Genomic DNA, 23,129 nt, shown 5'->3' on the forward strand with positions numbered 1-23,129 from the left:
TCCGTGTCTGTAATTAAGCTGGGTATCTTGCATAAACCGCGTCGGCGCAGATTACTGGGGGCCCTGGCCGTTGGCAGTGCTCTTGGTAGGGGTCATGGCAAACCTGCTCGAGCGCGGAGTCTCGGGCACGATGCCTTGCTTGGAGCTCACACTAGGGGTGCGACTGCGCATGCGAGACATGCCGCGCTGGAGCATGCCCGCCTGCCAGTCGAGACGGAGCTTGACCTGACCAGAACCCTGGGTGAGCTCAACGAAGACATCGGCGGTGGGGATAGCCGGCTGCAGGTGGCGCCAGATGTCGACAGTCGCCTCGCCTAACTCGGTGTCCTTGCCTAGAGTGTGCTTGTCTAACAATCAGCATTATGTTTAGGTGTATCACTCACCGAAGACGCTGAGGGAGAGCTCCGTAGTACCCAGAGGAAGATTGAAGTTGAATGTTTCGTTGAAGTCACCCTCGGTGCCCTTGACATGGTCGGTCTTGTGCGACTTGTTGCCAACACGGACTGTGACGTATGGTTTCAGTGCCGAGGCCGAGTGCGAGCCCTGCGGCTGGACGTCCTTGACACTGAGGACGGAGACGATAAGAGTGCCGGGCTCCTGGGGCGCCTCGCCTGCACCAGGAGGAAGGGTAGTGGCCTCCTCACCGACAGGCATCATGTCACCGCTCATTCCAGCAGGAGCCGAGATCTGTCCCGCCGTGGCCTGGGGAGCCTGACCTTGACCCACGTCGTAGCCCGGTACAGCGAGATGCGAACCTCCCATGGCCCGGTTCTCGTCCTCCTCGCGCAGGATCTCCTGCGGCTGGTTCTGCGTGACCGACGACGAGCGGTTCTTGCTCCTGCCAAAGAGGCGGCCGGGTGCGCCGACAACGGTGCCAACACCGCGGCCGACGCCCGAGACAACGGCACCGCCACCATGGACAACGCCCTTACCAAGAGCCACGGGCGCACCGAGAGCCGCGCCACCGATGCTGGTAACGGCTCTACCGGCACCAGCGAAGGCGTTCGTGTTGGTTCTGCGGCGAGCAATAATCGTGGGCCGGAAGATCATGTGGAGTTGGAGGGTGCCGACGTTCTCGCCGTTGTGGACGACTGGAACATCGATGTTGGACGGCTGGAACGGCTCCATGGCGGCAAGGTCGATGATAGCGTCGCCCATGGGGGTAGCGCTACCGACACGGTCCCAGTCGTTCACCTGGGCGACGAACTTCGCGCGAACACGCGAAGGGACGACCGTTTCGAACTGCTCGTTCCACTGCGGGTCACGGGTCTTCTTCTTTGTCTCCGACTTGGCCACCTTGACGTTGTTGAGAACGAAAGAGACGTAGGGGTCGGACTTGCCGCTGCGGTCCACGCCCTTGAGGTTCTTGCCGCTCACAAGGGTGAAAGAGAGCATGCCCTGGTCATTCATGCTCTCGCGTGCTGCGAGTTGGATCTCAACGGGAATGTAGCGCGCGCTCATCTTGATCGAGCTGCAGCCTCCACCGCCCTTAGGGTCCGAGAGAACGAAGGTTGCCTCCTTGTCCAGGGCTTGGTCGAGGAATTCGCGAGTTCCCATCTGGACCTCGGCCACAATGTCCTCGTGGTCATCGTCATCGTTGGCGTTGATGCGGAGCCAGATTCTGCCAAAGTCGAGCTCGCGGACGAAACCCTCACCGATTTGGTCCCAGCGCTGGTGAGCGCTGCGAGCACGTTCAGAGGCGTAGACAGGCCAGTAGCCGTCGTCAAAGAGAACCTCGACAGCACCCTTGCGTGCGAGCGTTCCCTCGATGACTTGGAAAGCGAGGACACCCGACTGCGACTGGAACAGTTTTTCCCGGGTCAGGACAACGCCCTTCTCGGGCGCCGGTGGCGGAGCATCTTCCTCCTTGATTGGGTTGCCGTCCTTGTCCTTGAGTGTAGCCTTGGTGTCGGTAGGCGAGTCCTTGAGGGTCTCCGTGGCACCCTCCGCCTTGGTCGTGCCGTTGGGCGAGTTGCCGTTAACGCCAGCAGCAGACTTAGCAGCCTCCTCAACGTCGTCTGTCACGGGCTCGAAAGACACACCGCCGCGAAGCTCCATGGCCGGGTTGAAGTCGACGTCGAAGTTCAGAGTCCCCTTGAACTGGTTGTTCTTGCCGAGGAAGATGCGCTCGGAGAGCGAAGCGCGGCCGGTAGATTCGAAAGGGTACGCAACGTTGTTCGGGTTCTCCACGGCCATGTCGGAGACGTTGAAGGAGACACTACCGAGGCTGCGGTCCTTGCCGATGTTCTGGTAGTCCATGAGCTCAATCTTGACCTTCTCTTTGAGGCTGTGAACCGGGACGTAGACGATCTGGTCCCAGTTGGGATTAAGGGTGTCGTCGCAGACCTCGGTGCGAGCAAAGACTTTCGAGCCGATCATGACCTTGGCGTACGGGTCCGACTTGCCCATGGCCTCGACGTTTTTGACGTCGACGGCATTCTTGAGGTGGACACGGAGAACACCGATGGGAGGGACGTACGAGCTGGCGCCGTCGATGGAGCCGGGGAGGTTGACAGGCTTAAAGGCAGCAGTGAGACGAATCTTGGCAGCTCTCGAGTTGGCAAGCGGGAACCAGTCCTCGCCCTTCTCCTTACCCTCAAGGATGTCGGCAACGCGAATGGCGGCGCGGCCGATCTCGCGCTCAGATCTGGTGTCGATGATGCGGACGGTTACGACGGAGGCGTTCTTATCGGCACAGATGAACTCGACGTGGTCGCTCCAAGCGGGCGAGGCGTTCTTCTTGATGACCTTGGTCTCGTGGATAGGCGACTTGCCCTTGCCAAGGTAGATGAGAGCCTTGGCGCTGATGTCGTTGTGGAGACCAAAGTCTTTAGCCTGGAGGATCTCAAGACGCACGATACCGGAGGGGATGTCGGGAACAGGCTCGAAAGTGCCGTCGGGGTTCTTCTCTGGGAGGATAGCCGGGTAGTAGGACAGGTTGTAGCGCATCCCGCCACGGTCTTTGCCGGTGTTCAAGATGCGACCAACGATGCCGTCCTGCTCGGCATCCTCGCCGAGAGTGACGAGCTCGTGGTTGACAGTGCCGAGGAGAGCGTCAGAGCGCATGTCGTTGTAGTCCATAACGTTGAGGTTGAGAACATCGTTGAGCGACTTGATGAGAACAAACTGGGTCTCGTTCCAGGAGGGCGACGTCGATGACGGGATGGTACGCGTGCGAGCAACTGCCGCGCCAGCACCGACTGAGATCGAAACGTACGGGTCAGGGTCGCCACCACCAAACTTCGTGGCCTTGAGGTCCTGGGCGTCAATAACCTGGATCTTGAGGACACCGTTGGCAGCGTCGAGGGGCGAACCCGCCAGCATCGACTCGAGGTCGAGGGTGAAGACGTTGGGGTCGTACATCATGGGTCCGAGGTTTGCGTGGACCTGGTCACGGATGAAGGGGGCGAGACCGGGGATGCTGTTGATGTCAACGCCTAGGGTCTCACCGCCGATAGGCTTGAGAACGTAGTCGAACGTGGGCTGCTCGAGGAAGCTGAGTTCGACCTTCTGAATGTGCGGGAAGTCGCTCATGAAGGTCATCTTGATGCGCATGCGGCCCGAGAAGGAAATGTCCTCGAGCAGGACAGGCATGCCCGTCGAGACGATACCCTTGCCGAGACGGATCTCGAGGATGATCTTCGGGTTGACACGGCTCTTGGCTTGGATGGGTGTAATGTCCGAGACGTCGGTCGGCGTGAACGAGAGTGCCCAGTCCATGACAACAACATCGTCAGGACTCACGTCAGTTATGATCGAAAGACAGGCGCGAGACGGGTTCCCGTCTCGACGCGTTTCAGGGCCATCAAACTTACGTCTTGGGGAATGTGCGTACGTAGTCGATGCGGGGCGCCTTGTTGCCGACTGTATGTCAGCTCTGCTTCTCCATGGCTTCGCGGAATAACGCACGAGTGAACGTGGTGAGCTTGAGAGACTCGAGGAAGCTCGGGCAGTTGGCCTCGAGGGCAGGCGCAACGCCAGCAACAATGGTCTGAGAGAGAACCGGCTCATAGATGAGCCAGAAGCGCTCGAGGAAGCCGTTCAGCCAGCCAGCCGACTCGTTGTCAGTGATAAGACGAGTCTTGCTCAGCTCGCGCTGAATGTCATCGCGAGCGCGCTGGCGGGTACGTTTAATCGAGAGAGAATAGAAAGTAGCACAGGTGCCCAGAATGATGAAGAGCGATCCCCAGCCGAAGCGGAGCCAGGTGACGAAGCGGGTCGCAATAACGGCGAAGAAGATCTGTTGTCAGCACTGAATATGTAACCGAGGCAAGCCCGTGGCTGCACTCACAATACCAGCGTTGTGCCACCACTGGCCGTAGTACTGCTCCTTGCTGGTTCGGTTAGCACACGTTCTCGCGAGTAGTAGCTGCGGCACTCACAGGAAGCCGCTGAGGATGCTCAGGTCCTGGGACGTCTGGGCGTCGGGCCTGCCCTTGCCTGCAACGCCTGCGACCTCCTTCCAGCCGATCCCCATCTGTTGGTAGCGTCAGTCTCGGCGCGTGCACGGAGCCAGGCTACGTACCCATTCCGGAATACCGGGCAGGACAGTCTTGGGGATCGTACCGGGGATGTCGTCCTCCTGCGAGGTCAGTGCCAGGTCCATGGGGGTGCGAGGTGCAAAGGATGAATGACGAAAGGAGTGTGGGTTTCAAGGATTGAGAGATGAGTGGGTGTGTGCAAGGAGTGTGTGTGATGATCAAAACGTACTGTGGGAGCCGCTGCAGCTTTCTTGGCGTCCTCAAGGGAAACGGTAGGCTTCGGAGCGGAGGCAGAGGTAGACGTGTCAATGGCGACGGCTGCGCACGGTCAGCGCGGGCTCTCTTGGCCATCCTCTTCCCCTGCGAGAAATGGAGCATCACTTGTGGGGGTGCACAGGCGACCGAGCGCCACGACCATGCGCGGATTGTGCGACTGGTCTGGCGATCGATACCATCCTACACTCCAGGTTACTCACCACGAGCACTGCCCTTGGGATCGTCCTTGAGCGCGCCCATGCCTGGGATTGAGCCGAGCGCATTCTTGGCCTGCCCGCCGATCGCACCGACACCACCGACGGCAGCACCGCCAACATTGGTGACAACACCGGCTGCACCTTTGCCCACGGCGCCCACGCCATGGACTACTCCACCGCCAACAGCACCCACGCCATGGACAACTCCACCGCCAACAGCGCCGACGCCGTGGATGGCACCCTTGCCGACAGCGCCAACACCTTTGCCAACACCCTGGCCAACATTCATAACACCCTTGCCGAGAGCCTTAGGAGCACCAAAGACACCCCTAACGCCGCCTTTCTTTGCCTCGGGTTTCTGATCGTCCAAGCTCTGAGTGTCAGCGGATGGAAGCGGGGAGGGCGGGGGAAAGTGGGAAGACAAGACAGCGTCGGCATGTCGCGTTCAGCCGAAGTACGTCGAACCACCTTCCCTAGCATTCGGATCTCTTGGAGGCGATCTCGCACTCGCACCGAGCTCGAGCCCCGTTCAACCTTCCAATCGCCGCCGCGTGCTGAGTTGAGGACCTGATGAACCCCGGTGCTAATGTCTAGTCACCAACGTGGACTCTTTACTCACGTAGACGGTTGCTCCCTTGGCAGCGTCATGGGCGACAACGTTGGCGATGGCTTCCTTCTGGCTCGAGGTCATGTGGCTGGGAGCGACATCGTTGGGGTTAATGTGGCTAGCTTGAGCTGCACCTGGATGGGGGTCCTGCGCCATGGTCACCGTTCTTCCTCCTTGGCTGTGGACTAGAGACGAGGAAGGCGGGGAAAGGAGTGAGATATCAGATCAACAGCGGTAACCAAATACCGGCGTTGACCGAGGATTGAGAGGTGATCCAGGAAAGGGAAAGTCGAGAAGGAGAATGTGGATGGAGGAGATGTCGGAGAAAGAGAAATCAAGAGATCCAAGTAATGTTGGTGGTTGTCGCCAGGATGTAGGGTGTGTTTGAAGGGGTTGTGAAAGGAGGGGGGCGGCAGTGAGAGAAAGAGGGGGATCGACGGTAATGAGATTGAGGGAGGAGAGTGTGACGGTGTTCGTGCTGGGTGTTGTGCGTCACACACAATTCTTTGGGTGGGCTGGGTGGGTTGAGAGCTTTGAGAGCTTGTCAACTGGTGACCGTGACATTCAGGCACTCCTAACCTTCGCTTGGCAGCTATGCAGCTGGGTAAGTTTGAACAGCCCATACCAGCCATCCCATCAGACGTGCATCCATCCAGGATATCTATTAACTCAGAATGGCAGACACACAGGGAAGATGATGCAGCCGCCCCTCTTAATCCTAGCCAACTCTCATTCTGGTACTTACTTACTCCGACTTACGGCTTGACTTCAGAATCCTGATACCCACCATGGCTCGACCAGCTGCGACCAGACCTAGAGTACCCAAACACTTTCTTGGGTGATACAGCGTTGGTGCCGAATTTGTTGTGATGTATCAGGGCACTTTGGCGGGCGATCGGCCCCAATCCAACAAAACCAACAGGGGTAATACGGCAGCTCCAGGTTAGCCGACTGAGCACACCTGACGTTTTCGTTTGACAGAATGGTCCGCTTCCAACCATCCAACAGTGGACACGGGATACAGAAGGACTAGAGACAGGTGGGGCTGAGAATTGCTGCGGCTGGACTTCAATAAATAGCCTTGACAACGGCAAATAGCGCGGATTGCTGCTGAGCCTAACTTTGTTATTACCCAAAGGGGCAAGTGGGGTCATATGATGGACGTCGTGGACGATCTAATCAGATCGATGACGCCATTGTATGCTCAATTTCATTCCATCCAAGAAACACAACCTCCTAACTTGGATTAGAATAAGTGGAGGTGATAGGGAAAAGAACACGTCAATAGCCACGCGCACAGCCACACACAATATTTCCGTACAAGACCTTCTTAAACTCGCCCAGGCCTTTTCTGTCTTCCTCACTCTCACCTCATCGCATTGACATGCCGACATGTTCAACATCGATGCTGAGCACTACGCTGACGGACTCGACTCAACTCACACCTGCGCTCACCGCGTCCCCCTCTTCTACCCTCCCTTCTCCTCCTCCCCCTCCTTTCATCTTCGTCTCCTCCCCACCCCCATTCCACCCCCAAACAGCCTCTTTATTCACGTTTTACACCCAACTCCACTGGTGTACGACGGGGAAAGAGGGGCCAGATCTATACCTCTCTGCCCAGGCGCGCGCTGGCTTTAGTCGGCTGGCTCGTGACCACTTGTGACAAAGCGAGATATCTCGTCGCGTCCGCGGGTGGGGTGGGACATTTCTTGAGCTTTTCTCTGCTCTGCTCTTCATTTTTCTTCACGTCCAAGCGATCTGAAGGTATTTGAACGGCTCTGCGGGGCGGTGCACACTTGTGCTGGTGCGCGAGATGGAAAAATATTCGGGCAAGGTTCTCTTCGTACTGTTCCAATGCATGATCTAGATTCTACCGTTCTGCACCCGCCTCGGCTTACCTGGCCGCGTCTTACGTGGCCGGGTCCCACTCCTCGATAATGTCGTAGAACTGCTTGGCAAGGGCTGCCTGGGCAGCGCGCACCGTCTCGCCCTGCAGGGTGAGCGATGGCTGACCGCTCGCTTACCTTGGCAGCAGGAAGCTGACGGACGAAGAGATACTTGCGGCCGGCTGCCGTCAGCTACGGAGTCGAGAAGAAAACTGGCATACACACCCATGATAGAGGCATTCGGCTCTCCTGAGAAGCTCTTTTCTGTGATCTTGCCGGCGTACGACGCTCCGCCCGCCTCCTTGAGGATGGCCATGCCAGCCTGTGATGAGTGTGGGGCTCCCTTGTTTGGCTCTTACGCAGACGTCCCAAGGCCAGCACTGCCGTCAGCTTCGTATCCGAATGCCACCTGGCTCACGCCAATCTCCCAGTACGCATCGAGCTGCCCAGCGGCAACGAAGCAGATGTTGAGTGCAGCGCTGCCGACCGAGCGCAGCGAGTGCACCATCTTGTGGCCGTCGCGCTTGTCGCCGGTCAGGCGCTTGAACGTATCAAGCTTGTTCGAGAGTGCGGGGTCCCGGCGCGACGAGCCGTACTCGACTGCGACACTGGGGTCAGCTGAACGACAGATGAAGCAAGCTCACAGAGCTTCGCTGAGCGAGTCGAGCGAGCGCACGGCAGTGGGCAGCTTAATGCTCTCGTTCATGTACGCGCCGCGCCCCTCGGCACCAGTGTACTGCTGTCAGCAGGGATGGGATGGAGCCCACAAGGAGGTCGAGGAACGGGTTGTAGATGACGCCGAGGACAGGCACGCCGCCGACGGCGAGGCCGATCGAGGTCGCGACCATGGGGAATCCGTGGATCTGTGTGAGCTATGGCATGCCGTGAGAAGGGAATCTCACGAAGTTAGTCGTGCCGTCAATGGGGCTGGCGTCAGGCGCTGTCTCCTCGTCCACTTACTCGACTAGTTGTCAGCTGCACATCAACTAGCAGAAGCTCACCAATCCACGTCGGGTCGCCAGTGACCTGCTCTCCGTCATACGATTCCTCGCCGATGCTGGTGTGAGCTGTGGTCAACTTCATAGCGCACAACTTGTGATCCGGGTACTGGGCCTTAATCTTGGCGACAAGGAACTTCTCGACCTGCTGGTCGCACTCGGTGACGAGCTGGCGTCAGCCCGGCCTTCGTGAGACCCACGTCAACCGAGTTGGCCTTCTCCTCCTGCTTGGCGTCCTGGGAGAAGCGGCGGGCCTGGCCATCCCGCATCATCTGCCCAGCCTACAGTCAGCGGATCCACACCCCTTAGTACCTCCTTGGCGATGGAGATGGCAAACTTGAGGGCGGCATCGAGATCGACAGTCATGGTGGATGGTGTGTCTGGGGGTGTTGGGGATGTGGAGGTCTCGAACGTGTCCGGGATTCGGGGTCCGAATGACGTCGTCCCTGAGCCTCCACTTCTGGAGTGGGGCAGGAAGTGAAGACACGTGGGTCGGGGGTAAATTTGCTATCGGCGATAAAACGCCACGCTCGGAGTTGAAGGATTTTGCCGAGTCAGCGGCCCTGCGACACTCTCCGCCTGGCAGCGGCTGCTGGTGGTCGAGGTCGAGACCTTCGCGCACTGCCAACTTCATCCTTCAACCAAAAATGGTGAGTCGCAGCGACACGGCATCGACAGCATCGACGGAGGGCAACACTGCACATTCGAGAGCGCGCTGCCCATCGACGCCCCGAATGGGCTGGGTGTGTCGCGTGCGCTGGTGACCGCGGGTCCCAGTTCGAGTGTTCAAAGGAGGAGGCGCGGTCGTGGGACCTGGAGTGGAGTGGACGGGGCAGTGAGGAGGACGCGCACGACAGAGTGCGTGCGCCTGCCCACTGCTCTGCCGTTCTGCGTAAACCCAGCCTGCTGCGCGTATCCACACTTGTTGTTCTCCGCGCGAGATGCCGATGCCGCCAAATTTCCACAAGCGTCATCTAACAACTAGGGTCGCGGTCCTAAGAAGCACCTCAAGCGCCTCGCAGCTCCCTCGTCGTGGCTCCTCGACAAGCTCGGCGGAACCTACGCCCCCCGCCCGTCGCCGGGTCCCCACAAGCTCCGCGAGTCGCTTCCCCTCACGGTCTTCCTCCGCAACCGCCTCAAGTATGCCCTTACCGGCAAGGAGGTCACTGCTATCCTTAAGCAGCGCCTCGTCCAGGTGGACGGCAAGGTCCGCACCGACGAGACCTACCCCGCTGGCTTCATGGGTGGGTGATGGTCCGGAGAGACCAGTCCTTCTGGACATTTTTCTCAAAAGCCCATTTATGCGGTGTGAGTTTTCTAACATACAGACGTTATCTCGATCGAGGCTTCGGGCGAGCACTTCCGTCTCCTTTACGACGTCAAGGGCCGCTTCGTTATCCACCGCATCACCCCCGAGGAGGCTTCGTTCAAGCTCCTCAAGGTGAAGCGTGTCGCTCTCGGCGCCAAGGGCGTTCCCCACATCGTCACCCACGACGGCCGCACCATCCGCTACCCCACCCCCGACGTCAAGGTCAACGACTCGGTCAAGTTCGACTTTGTCCAGAACAAGATTGTCGACCACGTCAAGTTTGAGCCCGGAAACGTTGTCATGGTCACTGGCGGCCGTAACATGGGCCGTTCGGGTGTCATTGTCCACAAGGAGCGCCACCTCGGCGGCTTCGACATTGTTCACATCCGTGACGTCCTTGACAACACCTTCGCTACTCGTATTGGCAACGTCTTCGTCATCGGCGAGGGCTCCAAGGCCCAGATCTCGCTCCCCAAGGGCAAGGGTGTCAAGCTCGACGTCGCGCAGGAGCGTGACGCTCGTCGCGCGGCCAAGCAGAAGGCTTAAATGGCTTTCTTTGCTTTGTACAACGGGGGATGTGACATTCGACCTAGCATACTGAGCAATTGCGATGCGGCGAGGTGCGGGGGAAGAATCCAGCCGCGTTATGTTGTCAGCTATGCGGAGATTTTGAAGAGCTCGTAAGAGTCCGTTCGGGTTTTATGTCGTGTGATGTGAGAAGCGTCTATCATACAACTAAGGCGAACTTGAGCATGTTGGACTCCAGCTTTGCTAGCCCGATACGCGTGTGGGTCGCAGGTCCGAAGTTCTCGTCAACCCATCACAACCATGGCCTCCCGTCACACGGATCGCAGCCCAACCCACACCACGACGGTGACATGCATCAACCTCTACTCTCTACCCACTGCGTAGGAGTCTAGCCCCAGCTCTAGCCCCCTTGATACTCAGACCACGCCGCGCCGCACCTACTCGCTATCAACACGATACTTGTCCTCGCGCGCCTTCATCGTCTTCTTGAGCGTGTCCAGTCGATCATCTTTGCTAGCATTATACGCAACGCTAACCTGGTTGAACGGGTTCTCCGGTGCCTTCTGGAACTGCTTGTGAAGTACCTCACGCATCTGGTTCTGCCGCAGTCCAGGGTGCTGTCGTCAGTCAGTTGCATTTTGGTGTAGACGTACGTCCTCCTTGAGCTTGGGCATCTCACGCTCGAGGTAGGCCGCAAACGCAGCCTTGTACCGCTTCTCGGGGTGTCGCTCGATCTCGCCGGCCTGGTGTTAGTCGGGTGGGCGAGAGATCAGAGAGAAGGAGGTGGGTGGTAAGTGGGGTGGTGGGCGGATAGGAAGGAGGGGGGAGCTCACCTTTGAGCCCATAGCCTGGTCGCTCGTCTTGGCATTAACGACCTCAAGCGCCTCCAGCATCCCCTCGATACCTGTCGCGCTCAACTCGTCGACCTTGCGATCCTCATCACGCCGCAAACCAGCGGGATCGTCGGTCCGGAACGCAGCTGCAATGCTAATATTCTGGGCCTTGAGCTTAGCCTCCGCAGCAAGCTTCTTGTCCTTTGCGCTCGGCGCCTTCTTCTTAACGGGCGCAGCGGCTTCCTCTTCCGCGAGGAGACGGTCCCGGTCAGCCTTCTTTGCAGCAGCCTCCGACTTCTTGGCAGCCTCAACGTCCGCCTTGGAGACGCCCTTTGCTGATATTAGCTTTGATGGGGGGGGGAAACTCACAGCCTGCCTTCCACTTGTCCGCCTCGGCCTTATCCTTGGCCTTGGTTACTTCGGCCGCCTTCTTGGCCTGGACGTTAGCTGCGGATTACAATAAGTAGCGCCCAGCTACGACGCACTACCCACCTCGTTCTCGGCCTTCTTGGCACGGCCAGACTCCTTCTTTGCGTTTCCGCCCTTTGGTGGCATGGTGGTTAGGTGAGAATGGATAGTGGACTGGACAGTTAATCGTTGAACGTTGAACGATGTGGAAGGATCGGTGCACTTCTGCTTCCAACGACATTTACGCTTCGGCCGACGAATTGCCTCCACCTCCACCCTGCGCCCTGCCTCCTCAACACACCTGACCAGCCAGACCACGCAAACCCATTTGCATGATGTCAAGAAATATAGTACAGCCACAATTTCTACGAAATGTCCACGCTATGTCCATGCTAGCCATGTTCTACAACTAAAACTTGATCTTGAGCTGCGTCGCCTGGTCCGCAACTTCCTGGCTCCATGTCGGAACTGGGAGCTGGCTCGTCGCGCCAATGTTCTGCTGCCCGACCTTGCCGTCGCCGATCATGACCCACGAGGCGTTGGAGGGGACCCCGTTGACGACGACGAAGAACATGGCAGGGCCAGGCGCAAGGATGGCCGGGTTGGGCGGGAGCTGGGCCACGTGCAGAGTCGCGCCGCCGAGCTCGTTGGTGCTGAAGCTGACCTGGAGCTCGACGTGCCGCTGGCCCATGTTGAGTGCGTGGGTAGAGAAACCGGTGCGGATGATGACCGCCTTGGTGCGGGCAATGTTGGCCGTGGTGTCCGCCAGGTCAGCCTTGCTGAGCTCGATGTCGAAGCTGTCACCGCCGTAGGTGATAGTACTCGGCATGTTTGCGGGCGCCGGGCGCGGCTTGTCCCAGTAGTCCGGGTAGAAGACCTCGATCGACGTCTCGCTAAAGTACTTGTAGTTGTTGTTCGGGGTCGTGGGCGGGTTTTCGGCAGAGACAAAGTCGGCGTTGGGGTTTGAGCCTGACACAACAACTGAGCCGTCGGGGAGGAGGACCGCAGACGAGTGGTACATGCGGGCAGTGGTAGAAGAGCCGGCGGTCGACCAACGCTTGCCACGGTCCTGGGATGCGTCAAAGTAGTAGGCCGTGAGGCGTGGTACGTCGCCGTATGACTGGCCGATGGCCCAGGACTGGTTCCCGTAGCCTGCTGTGCCCTGCCCACAGCCATTGACGAAGAAGAGACGGCCATCAGGCAAGTTGATGAACTGGCCCATGGAGCGGCCCTCGTCAAGAGCGTCCTCCTGGTACCAAGTAGAGTCGACGTCGGGCTGGATTTTGACACACGATCGCTCGGTTGGCACCTGAACAATGTTGCGGTTTGTTGGGTCCCAGTCAGTGTTCTGGAGGTTGGTGCCGCCGCAGAAGAGAATGGAAGCGGTCCAGTTGTTGGCGGGTGTCATTGGGAGCACTGTGGTGGCCGCGCTCGCGGGGTAAACGCGCACAGCGTCGGGGATGTTGGCGAGCGGGTATTCGGCCTTGTTCTTATAGTCGAATACGACGGCCTGCCAGCCGCTCTGGATGAAGATGTTGCCCGATGGCAATAGCCACACGAGAGGGTACAAGTTGACTGGCAGGGTTTGTTGGAGGATTCCAAGCGTCGTCAAGCCAGAATTGTCCTTGGGGAAGAACTCGTATGTCGGGTTGTCCTGGTTGGCGTCGTTGACATACCCGCCGTTCTGGCAGCCGCCGAAGATGATCGCGCGCCCGTCTTCGAGCGTCTCGAGGGTTGGGTACCATCGCTCATGCGGCAGGTAGTTATCCGGGTCGTCTATCCACTCGGCCGTCCCGTCGTCCGTGGGCAAGAGTGTGCGCACCGCCTTGCGTCCGTCTGCGTTGCCGTACATGTTGTCACCCTTCTGAGCGTCGGGTGCTGCTCCCTGGCCGTCACTCGCGCCAACTCCGCCAGCCACGACGGCCTGGTTGCCACCAACGTTGAGCCATGTGCCATCGCCAAGCACCGTTCCACCGGCACAGAACGCGTTCGTGGCAATGTCCATCGGCCGAGCGGTCCATGTGCGCGTATCGACCTCGGACGCCCAGGCCGGGTGCCCTTTGATCTTAAGTGGGTTATTCTCCGTCTTGTCGACAAAGTAGAGCTTATGTGGTGCGCCGAGGAACAGCTGTTGTGCGCTGGAGTTAGAATACGTATCCGGAAAGGGAAAGGGAGAGGACTTACCTGACGCCGGCGTCACCGACGTAGACGAAAGTGTTGGCCAACTGTGCGCTCGCCAGCGGTATCAGTGCTGCTGCCACTGCGAGTTTCCTTCTTGACCGGAATGGCATGATGTGAATGAGATTAACGATGCGTTGGCTTCGATCCAGATTCGGTGATGGGTTGAATTGTGTGCGCCGGGTCTCAGAATAGAGCGCCAGAACTGATGGTGCCGAGCCAAATGTGCCACGGTTCACAAGCCCAAGATGAGTGAGAGATGGGGAGAGCGATAATGTGAGACAAGACGACGGGTAAGAGAAAGGATGGAAGGATTCCAGGATTGGAGAAGCGAGGTGCTTGTTTGCTGTGTATAGTGTTTGCACAGCCTGAGGCCTGAGTGCCCAATGTAGGGATAGTAGAGCAAACAACCACCAGACGCGTTTGACCCAAATTAGCTTCCAATTAGCTTCCAGTTTTACACCCCAGCTGACCACAGACTCTCTGCTTTACCCTGACAATTTGTCAACTTGTCCCCCACCCACAATTCGGCCCACAAAAGCCTCTCGAAGCGATGCATAATTCCTCCTCCTACAGAGCAAGACCCCAAGGGCGGGAGTTGCATAGTTGCTCAGCTTGCTGTACCCGCGGGTGAAGGTCAAGGTGCACGAGGTGAGCTCATGCCCCTCCATCTTCTCAGCAAGGGGGTTCGTGGCAGCTGGGGTGGTCGTTTCATTTTCCCGTTTCCATGTCCCTCGCTATTCCAGCTGTTACAGCGACGCGCTGCCATTGCAACCATTCCCTCCGGCTCATAACTCCAACCATGGGTTTCCGTTAAAACCGGACCTCCCAACGTCCACAGACCCCAAGGGCATGTGTAAGGGCTCGTGAAAGCTGACCACTCACGAGTCTTTCCTCCTCTCCTTCTCCTATGTCCAGAACAGCTGAAATGGTCATGGCCACGAGCTGACCACGAGCTCACCATACGGCTCCCAGGTGACGCTCCATTGGGCTCAAGTGGTGATATTTATTCTCGGTGCAAGTGACACGGGGCACGGACGCTTATGATCCACATCCACAGGGAACGGCGGCACTGGCGCTCCGAGCCACGTACAACGTACAGGCGGTGTTTGGCGTCATCGATTCAGGTCCATGCGTCATGACGGGATGGCCGCTCTTGCTCTGGCTCTCAACCTTGCGCATGGACAGAGGGTGGGTAGAGAAGGCACGAAACGGAGCACCAAGCACTGACGTCAGAACTTGAACCTGGGCTAGCAGCCGATCGGCTGCCTCCCTGTAAATTGACATTGACCCCACCACCAGCCACTTAACAACCCCAATTTCCTTCTTTTATCACTACATCACTACATCACTCCATTACTCCATCACTTCATTACTCCATTACTCATCTCCATTGCCACCCATCATGAACGAGCGCACAATCCGTATCACCCACGGCCTCATCTTCCTCGTCGTCTTCATTGTCGGCATCATCACCCTCGGTATTTCCGGGTACCTCGTGCATTTTATTTACGCTCGGACTGACTCTAGGTATCGTACTATAATAAGAACGGGTATCCGCCGCAGCACAATGCGGCGTACCGCGACCGTATCCGCATCACCCTCGTGGCATCAGTGTGGACGTGTGTCTTTGCGCGTGAGTAGGCTTGGGCAAGACGAGTTTGGCTTCTGACTCTCTGACTCTCTGAGATCTGAGTTCGGGGGTGATTAAGCTAACCCACAGTGTTCCTCGGTATCGGGTTCCAGGTTGCAGGCCACAACCTCGCTTTCGGTATCCTGTCCCACCTCATCCCGATGTCCATCGCGTTCCTGCTCTTCCTCATCGGCGTGTCATCTCTCACCGCGCTTATTAGCAAGGTATCGTGCGACGACCCGAGGCAGAACTTTGCAAAGTGCCAGTCGGTGTGGGCGCTCATGGGCGCCGGGTGGGCCGAGACGATCCTCGTCTTCATTGCGCTCATGTTCATCATTGGCATTGCGTTCAAGGCGCGCGCGTGGGGCGGCGTCCGTCGGCAGACCATGTATGTCGACTAAAGCGGGAGGGTGGATCTTGGATAGCAGAACCGCAATTAGACACGCTTATTGGTACCATTACAGCAGTATAATGCGCTAATTCCCGCGATGCAGTATATCTAGTCAACAGAGGATGAGGGGGAGATCTGCGGGAGAGGAGGGCGATGAGGAGGTGGGCCGCGTAGACTCCAGTAATCATAGTAGACGCTGGCCAGATTATAGGTGTCCCAATGCCGCTGAGGGAGGCGAGATGGGGTTTACACAACCAGAGCGAAACACGGTTGTGGGCGCATTGGGCCCAATAGGGCTCCCAATCTGCTATATGGCTCATTGAGCATGCACAACAGCTCACCAGGGCTCTCCGTTGCGTTGTCCCACTAACACCTCCATGAACGTCTATGAAGCTCCTCCCGCTCTCCAACCAACACGCTCCTCCCGCATCCTCTGTCCAGCCATCAACACAACCCAAGTAGCATACAACACAATCTAGTTGTTCGTCGACGTCTGGTGCCCGCAGTTGAGACACTTTGAGTCAGCCAGCCCCTGTCCAGGCTCACCTTGTAGAAAATGGTCGAGCCTTCGTCGGCCGAACGCAACTGCATCTCCTTGTACGACATGCCGATGTGACCGCAGTTGTCGCAGCGTTCGTTGGCCTGGTGTTAGTAAATGAGTATGGTAGAGGTTGTGGAACGGGTGAGAGAGAGAAGATGGGATAGGAACGCAGGTTGGAAAGAGGGCACGTTGATGGTAGGAAGTTCCCCACACTCCAGACACCACGGCCAGTGGACAGAGAGGTCGTCGGAACTGCTTGCGTTTTGACTTTTCTCTAGCCAACACCCCTCAACGACATCCTCTTGGTCACCTGCCCTCATCCACGCGCCTCAATCCTCATCCATTCCGTCGTCCTGGCTCAGTGGCTGTTCAATCGCACATCCAGAGCCAACCCTTTCTCCCCCCTCTTTCAACCCTACCACCTCCCAACTCAAACCCCATCTCCCTCTTTCCCTACTCACAATCGGATCACGGTCCTTGGCCGCCTCAGACTCATCCACGTTGTTCTGTACGAGCGCGCGCTTGGCTTTCAGCGCGGATGGGAACGCGTCGGCCGACGAGAACGTCTTGGTTGGCAAGTTCTCGTATGCTTGTGTCAGCTAGCAGGAATGGCAGCTGAGAATACGCCGTCTCGCTCTTATTCATTTTCATCTACTCCTCCCCAGTTCCCATATAGTCTTCTCCCATATGTTTTGCCGTGGGCACCACACTCACACGATGCTGGCTCTTTGCGACCACACTGGTGGCAGTCGATCTCATCCTGGTCGTCCCTGGGGAGGTCGAGCAGCGTTGCACACGCGGGGCAGAAGAGGAGCGCTCCGATGCGCTTGGCACGTGATGCTGTTTGTTGGGACATGATGGGGTTGGGCGATGCTTGCGACACAAAGCACCAACAACACGGCGCGGACAAGAGCGCCGAAATCTTAGAAGGCAATGTGGAGGTTGGCACGTGGGTTTAGAGCAGGGCTCACATAAACTCCATCCAACGTAGGAGGTCACGATGCGAAGTCATGGACCAGGCCCTACGTCCCATCATCTGATCTCCCATCAGCATCTCACAGCCTCAATTCGACTCATAAAACACTCATGCATTGGGCTATTAGGTGACTAGTCTGCCAACGCTGCCAAGGCAACGAGAAACAAGGGCCACTGTGCGTGCGTCAAGTTGCGGTAGGGGAGGAGGGTGATGGCGAATACGGACACCACTAAGTGGGTGCATTAGGAGAAGGGGATTTTAAGACAGTTGTACACAGGTCGTCCAATCTCACTCGGTCATCACTCTAAGCCGCAGCAGCGACAACCGGCGCAGCAGGTGGTGCGACGGCCTTGGGCTAACGGTCAGTTTGGTGGCGGCATGCCAACTCACGGCCTCCTCAATCTGGATGGGCTCGGCAGGGGTAGGCTCCTCAATCTTGGGGGCGTCCTCGGTGACGGCAGCAGGGGCAGCCTCGTCCTTGGGCGCATCCTCCTTAGGAGGAGAGCTCTCCTTCTTGTGGTGGTGCTCCTTGGGCTTGAAGAAGCCGGTGAAACGAGCCGAGAGACGGCGGCCGGCCTTGAGGGCCTTGGCGGCGGTGTCGTCCTTCTCGATGGGAGAGGAAGGCTCAGCAGCGGCCTCAGGAGTAGCCACTGGCTCGGCGGCCGGAGCAGCGGCCTCCTCAGCAGGGACGGCAGCAACGGGCTCAGCGGCAGCAGGACTGGAACTGATTAGCTGGGTGCTCACGATAACTTATCTCCAGACTTACGCAGCCTCCTCGGCCTTGGGCTCCTCAACAACGGGGGCGGCAGCTTCCTCAACCTTGGGGGCCTCAGCGGCAGCCTCCTCGGGAGCGGCCTCAGCAGCCTTGGTAGCCGGGGCGGGCTTCTTCTCCTTCTTCTCCTTGAAGTTGTGGAGGAGCTTGGAGAAGAACGAGGGCTTGTCAGCCTTGACCTTCTTCTTCTCGACCTTCTCCTGCACCTGTCAGCCAAAGAACGGGGGAGTGGTTAGGGAAGGCTGACGCACCTCGGCGACAGGGGTCTCCTCGGTGGCAGCGGCGGCGGCGGCCTCCGCAGCGGGCGTGGCCTCCTCGGTGGCCTCGGCAACGGGTGCCTCGGCAGCAGGGACGGCGGCAGCCTCCTCAACGGCAGGGGCAGCGGGGGCCTAATCGAGGCGTCAGTCACCGTGATCGGCGCTCGGTGTCACGCAGCACGTACCTCAACAGCAGCCTCAACGGCGGCAGGAGCAGGGACCTCGGGCTGAGTCTCGGCAACCTCAACGGCGGCCGGAGCCTCGGCAGCAGCCTCGGCGACGACAACGACGGGCTGGAGGATGAGGCGGGTCATGGGAGGAAAGTTGATCGGTTGATTTAGGGCCAGGAAGGAATGTACGAGCGGTTGAGCCGTGTCAGCGTCATCGTGGCGGTGGCAAACGGCCAGATAAGGGGGCAAGCGCCAGAGCTCCATCAGGTGACCAGCTCACTACTCCGGACCCGAGTGGGTAGTGCATCGCATTGTGTCCGGTTGCCTGTGACGGGCAAGGTGCAAAGGAGTCTAAAGGAGACCGTCACCCTCTTCACACAGAGTGGCGAGATGTCGCCACCAAGGCACCACAACCACCCGCATCGGATACGTCCCACACAAGCCAGATGAACCACACAGGAAGACTGTGTAATCTACTCACCTTGATCTCCTCGACGGGGGCGGACATTGTTAGATGGAAGGAAGGTGGTGGGAAGGAAGAACGTGGAGGCTAGGTTTAGGGGGATAGAACTGCGATGTGTGATGCAGAGGTGGAGTAGACGACGACGACGAGAGTCGAGGTTGCAAGTAGAGTATTAGAAGAGAGGAAGAGCGATGTCAAGAGGGAGAAAGTGAAGAGAGGAGAATAAGTGTGAGGGTGGAAGGAGCAAGGAGAGAGGGATGGTGGCGGTGGCGGGAAGACAGAGGGGCCAGGGGAGGGGACAGATGGGACGGGGACAAGCAAGGAAGGTGGATGTATGTGTTGACGTCTGGGTGGTTGTGTTGCGTGTGGACCCACGGCTCTGCTGCCTAGCATGCCCAGCATACCCAGCGTGGCCCATGGCCCATGAAGGAGCAAGGGGAGGGCGACGGGCCTCTCGGCCGCGACACAGAGGTCTGTTGGATGGGTGTGGGTGGCAAGGGGTAACGCTATGGCGCGTCGTGAATACCGCCAGATACCAGACGCCAGACGCCACCGAGCCTTTGATACCTCTGTTGCTCAAAGCTCTGCGCCTGTTCTGCTGTAATGCTCCTCTCATACCACACACACAGGGACAGGGAACCAAAAAATCTACCACTGCCGATTGTCTGCATGTCTCCCCGTCAAGGCCGAGAGGGGTCGAGGGGTATCAGTGGAGCGGCTCTGTCCCGTACAGTTTGCCCGCAAGCCCGCGACAAGTGTCGGCAAGATGTAGGGTAGGGTATACTTACTCTACTGGTTCTACTGGCTCTGCTGGCGAGCTGACAACAACTGCCGATGAGCGACCTCGTTTGAGGGTCTGGGAACGACTGTGGTCGAGGCAAATGAGCCAAGACTTTTTTTTTTTTTTTCGGACAGGTCTTTGGATGACGCTGGGCACGCCGGGATGAGCAAGACCTTGATGCATACGCGCCTGACGCTTGGGCCGCTACCCGTTGGATTGCACGGGTTCCAGCCTCGCACCGCGCGACTGGGCAATTGGGCAAGTGAGATCATGCCCCTGAAACCACATCGACTTGTCAAGAATCGCGTCGTTCCTCGATCCTCAAAACACACCAAGTTCCCACACACCCACTCGACATCTCCACCGCTCCACAGCCGTAGGGCACACTTCTGCACTTGTCACCTATGCATGGATACAGCAGGCACCCTGGAAAAGGAGGTAGACTGTGGGAAAATGCCCAACAGCTAGCGTGAGATATGAAACCCGCAACCTGATGAAAGAATTGCAGCTACCGATCTAAGGTATTGAATCGAAAATGAGCAAGAGCGCTGATTAGTTGATGGGTGGCAAAATTGCCCAATACAACAAATTGGGTTACTAAAATGGAGAACGGGGCGGACGGGCATGGCGCGAAACTGCCAAGAGGAATGACGCCCTCGTTTCAGGGTGGGTCGGGCGTGACCGAGGACCTTTGTCCACCCTGACTGTCACGCGCACAGTGTCCAGGAACAATACCGACATATCCCTGACGCAATGGTTGCGAATGTCTTGGCCCAATCTTGTTCCTTCTGACGACAATAACAAAGACAACGGGATCATAGGCTCATGGCTCATGGCTCATTGATGCACCTGAGCACCTTTAACCTTGCAACGATAAACTTTATCATTTGCTATGCTGTTATCGGAGTTCTAGGCCAGGTCCGGTAGGATTTCTGTTCAAGCGATTGAAACTTGGATCGCTCTGAATACGATGAGCGATCCATGGATCACCTGTACGCCTATCGACTGGGCCGGAGCAGTCAATGCGTGCCCTTGTCACGCGCCCATCGAATCGATACTCACCCATAGCACCCGCGATCACGCATCACACTGCGTTAAATTATTACGGGTCTTGCTAGTCGTAGGTCGATTAATGTCATTGGCGGCGACGCGCGACACCAAACTGACCGCGCGACCATGCGCGACCATGAGCACGGCCACCAAACACGCCAAGGTCCCGACCGTGCCGCGCGTCGCCATTACCGCTTGTGCTTATTATGTCGCGTCACGTCCCCTCCAGCCTCTGTTTCAAGTGCATGTTAAACGGCCAGCACCCTATACCCCGGCGCCTGTAAACCTGGACCTTCTCTGGTACATGTTATAGGAGCCAACCGCGTATGTGGCATTATAGGTTACATCTACCATTGCCAGATTGCTGTCACGCAGACAAAAGAGTTGTCGCGTTCTTGCGAACACATCTCGCAGTCGCTCGCACTCAGGCACGGGAGCGAGATGTGGCGCCGGGACCTTCGGGATGGGCACTTCCGGACGGACGTGGGATGGGACATGGGATGGACAGATGCAAGGGATGAGCACAGGGAGACGCTCGGTCGCGCCGGGTTGTCCGGTGTGGCCCGCGTGGCTCATGCCATAGCGCCACGCGATGTAAGGCCTTTAAGGCCTGTGGCTTGCATTGTTGGCACTCGTTACCTTGATTTGCCCCTCAACGAACAGTGCAACGTGTAACAAACTAATCTAACGTGATCAATTATCCACGGCTCTTTAGATCCTGAGATCGTCAGATCAGATCAGTTGAGAAGAGCTCGTTTGGTCCCTTGACTCGTAACCTATTGTCTCTGCAAGTGTTTGCAATCAGCATCGCCCGCATTCCAATATGCAGTCATGGCAATTCTAATCGGCTATCATATAACAAGTGACAAGTGGACATACCGACATGTGAACGGTCAGGAAGTATATTACCAGTCACAGGCACAGAACAAATCAAACAGTCGGCCAGTCGGCCAGTTGGCCCCTGTCAATTCTCAATCTGGACTTTACAAGTCAACGCGTCAGCACGTCCACGATGCTGGGATCGCCAGACCTGGCCTTGACTGACTGCCAAGCTGCAACCCCCTCAAGACTGCCAAGCACAGTCAACCATGTCGGAGGGGTCCTCGCGTTGATGCATCGTGCATACTTTACAGTAACGCTTCAAGGCCGCTGCAGCAGGCGGATCGTGCACTCCGTTCACATCACCGTACTATGACACTTGGTCCTTCTCAAACCCGATCACAATGTGGACCAACTGAGATGCGCCAAACGTGTTGCCGGCGGCAACTGTGCAGCGTGTGTGGAGCTTGCGCTGCGACCGTGAGGAGGCGGTGTGGGCCCCAGCGGACCGTCTGTCGGATGAGCTGCGTCATTGCGGGACAAGTCACGTCGTCTGTTTTTCTGCGCTGCCTCTCCAGGCCCTTGTCACTCTCCGCTTCAAAGCGTCGCTGTTCGATCCGCAAAAGTACCGAAAAAGGGATGAAGGCTCTCGAACTTCGGGACACGGCTGGCACCACAGACGCAAACGATGGGAAGTCTCTCCCTGCCTCCCGCCACAGTACTGGCCGCGACGATCTCGCAAAGCTGATGCGTATCTCCCGCGCCATGCAGAAACTCGTCCTGACCTACAACAACTCTAACGCACTCTTTTATGGACTACCGCGACGTGCCGCGGAACCCTAAACGCGTCACGTGTCCCAAGCAAGAACTCGCGCACAGGAATACGCCTAAGTTCGAAGCTCTCAGTTTCCAGGTTCAGGACGTTCCTCCCGATCCGCATACCAACGTGGACCTTGAACCCAGTCACATCATGAGAATAGGGGAATTGTACAGGCAGGGACGAATCATGGAACACGACTACGTCGGACAACACGGCTATCATCGCGATGCGTCCGATTTCGAATCGCTTTCCGAGACCCGATGAGGCGCCGTTGGGGCGGTACCGCCTGTGTGAGGACTTTGGAGGCGAAGACGAGAGGGCCAAATTAGAGGAGGATAGTTGGTCCTCATCCAACGAGAAATCGTACGGCTACCGCGGCCCAAGCTTTCGACGATGGCGAGAGGCGGCTTTCGAATCTGGAGACAAGGACGACGTTGTTGATGGCCCGCTTCGCCGACTCGGGGGATACTTCCCGCTCGGCCTGGAGCAAGCTCAACTCGGAAGCTGGTGCTGTTGGCAAACTGCCCGGTGCTGCGCTGTTACTTGGCTGACTGCGGGTTCTGGCCCTTAAGCGCTGAGCATCACAACGACATGTTCCAGGGGAAAGTCACGTTCCACAGCCTGAAGGGCAGTGTTCCCATGATGCACTACAATTCGGTGCGATCGCAGCTGACCCGCCGGCGTTTCTTCAGTGAGGTAAACGACGCAGTCGAAAACGCAGGTTCGAACGACGAAGACGACGACCAAAACGATGG

The 23,129-nt window shown here is 57.9% G+C and overlaps 8 protein-coding genes across 8 annotated transcripts; 2 read left to right on the forward strand and 6 right to left on the reverse strand.

Annotated features, from left to right (window-relative positions):
- Window positions 1-51: 51 nt before the first annotated feature.
- On the reverse strand, window positions 52-5,717 carry TCB2 (uncharacterized protein; the record flags this gene model as incomplete). Its single annotated transcript, XM_060600812.1, has 10 exons — window positions 52-347; window positions 384-3,739; window positions 3,816-3,864; window positions 3,910-4,240; window positions 4,292-4,334; window positions 4,383-4,477; window positions 4,526-4,582; window positions 4,711-4,799; window positions 4,958-5,327; window positions 5,574-5,717. The coding sequence occupies 10 exons, from the start codon at window positions 5,715-5,717 to the stop codon at window positions 52-54; spliced, it is 4,830 nt and encodes a 1,609-aa protein (XP_060457368.1).
- Window positions 5,718-7,470: 1,753 nt separating this feature from the next.
- On the reverse strand, window positions 7,471-8,811 carry CcaverHIS019_0409240 (uncharacterized protein; the record flags this gene model as incomplete). The annotated part of the gene is made up of 12 exons (XM_060600813.1): window positions 7,471-7,551; window positions 7,586-7,629; window positions 7,673-7,769; window positions 7,807-7,827; window positions 7,866-8,055; window positions 8,092-8,183; window positions 8,215-8,310; window positions 8,350-8,374; window positions 8,445-8,504; window positions 8,538-8,614; window positions 8,646-8,726; window positions 8,758-8,811. The coding sequence occupies 12 exons, from the start codon at window positions 8,809-8,811 to the stop codon at window positions 7,471-7,473; spliced, it is 918 nt and encodes a 305-aa protein (XP_060457369.1).
- Window positions 8,812-9,092: 281 nt separating this feature from the next.
- On the forward strand, window positions 9,093-10,300 carry RPS4 (uncharacterized protein; the record flags this gene model as incomplete). The annotated part of the gene is made up of 3 exons (XM_060600814.1): window positions 9,093-9,095; window positions 9,431-9,689; window positions 9,774-10,300. The coding sequence occupies 3 exons, from the start codon at window positions 9,093-9,095 to the stop codon at window positions 10,298-10,300; spliced, it is 789 nt and encodes a 262-aa protein (XP_060457370.1).
- Window positions 10,301-10,719: 419 nt separating this feature from the next.
- On the reverse strand, window positions 10,720-11,670 carry CcaverHIS019_0409260 (uncharacterized protein; the record flags this gene model as incomplete). The annotated part of the gene is made up of 5 exons (XM_060600815.1): window positions 10,720-10,899; window positions 10,936-11,025; window positions 11,116-11,450; window positions 11,485-11,551; window positions 11,608-11,670. The coding sequence occupies 5 exons, from the start codon at window positions 11,668-11,670 to the stop codon at window positions 10,720-10,722; spliced, it is 735 nt and encodes a 244-aa protein (XP_060457371.1).
- Window positions 11,671-11,932: 262 nt separating this feature from the next.
- CcaverHIS019_0409270 (uncharacterized protein) lies at window positions 11,933-13,814 on the reverse strand (the record flags this gene model as incomplete). Its single annotated transcript, XM_060600816.1, has 2 exons — window positions 11,933-13,661; window positions 13,708-13,814. 2 exons carry the CDS (start codon window positions 13,812-13,814, stop codon window positions 11,933-11,935), a joined length of 1,836 nt encoding a protein of 611 aa, XP_060457372.1.
- A 1,292-nt stretch (window positions 13,815-15,106) lies between these two features.
- On the forward strand, window positions 15,107-15,735 carry CcaverHIS019_0409280 (uncharacterized protein; the record flags this gene model as incomplete). The annotated part of the gene is made up of 3 exons (XM_060600817.1): window positions 15,107-15,163; window positions 15,232-15,337; window positions 15,425-15,735. 3 exons carry the CDS (start codon window positions 15,107-15,109, stop codon window positions 15,733-15,735), a joined length of 474 nt encoding a protein of 157 aa, XP_060457373.1.
- Window positions 15,736-16,200: 465 nt separating this feature from the next.
- On the reverse strand, window positions 16,201-17,122 carry RPA12 (uncharacterized protein; the record flags this gene model as incomplete). The annotated part of the gene is made up of 4 exons (XM_060600818.1): window positions 16,201-16,239; window positions 16,272-16,367; window positions 16,728-16,855; window positions 16,981-17,122. The coding sequence occupies 4 exons, from the start codon at window positions 17,120-17,122 to the stop codon at window positions 16,201-16,203; spliced, it is 405 nt and encodes a 134-aa protein (XP_060457374.1).
- Window positions 17,123-17,546: 424 nt separating this feature from the next.
- Window positions 17,547-18,949, reverse strand: CcaverHIS019_0409300 (uncharacterized protein; the record flags this gene model as incomplete). The annotated part of the gene is made up of 6 exons (XM_060600819.1): window positions 17,547-17,597; window positions 17,633-17,960; window positions 18,009-18,214; window positions 18,266-18,403; window positions 18,457-18,564; window positions 18,923-18,949. The coding sequence occupies 6 exons, from the start codon at window positions 18,947-18,949 to the stop codon at window positions 17,547-17,549; spliced, it is 858 nt and encodes a 285-aa protein (XP_060457375.1).
- Between the last annotated feature and the right edge of the window lie 4,180 nt (window positions 18,950-23,129).

Source organism: Cutaneotrichosporon cavernicola (genome assembly GCF_030864355.1).
Source record: "Cutaneotrichosporon cavernicola HIS019 DNA, chromosome: 4".
NCBI lineage: Eukaryota > Fungi > Basidiomycota > Tremellomycetes > Trichosporonales > Trichosporonaceae > Cutaneotrichosporon > Cutaneotrichosporon cavernicola.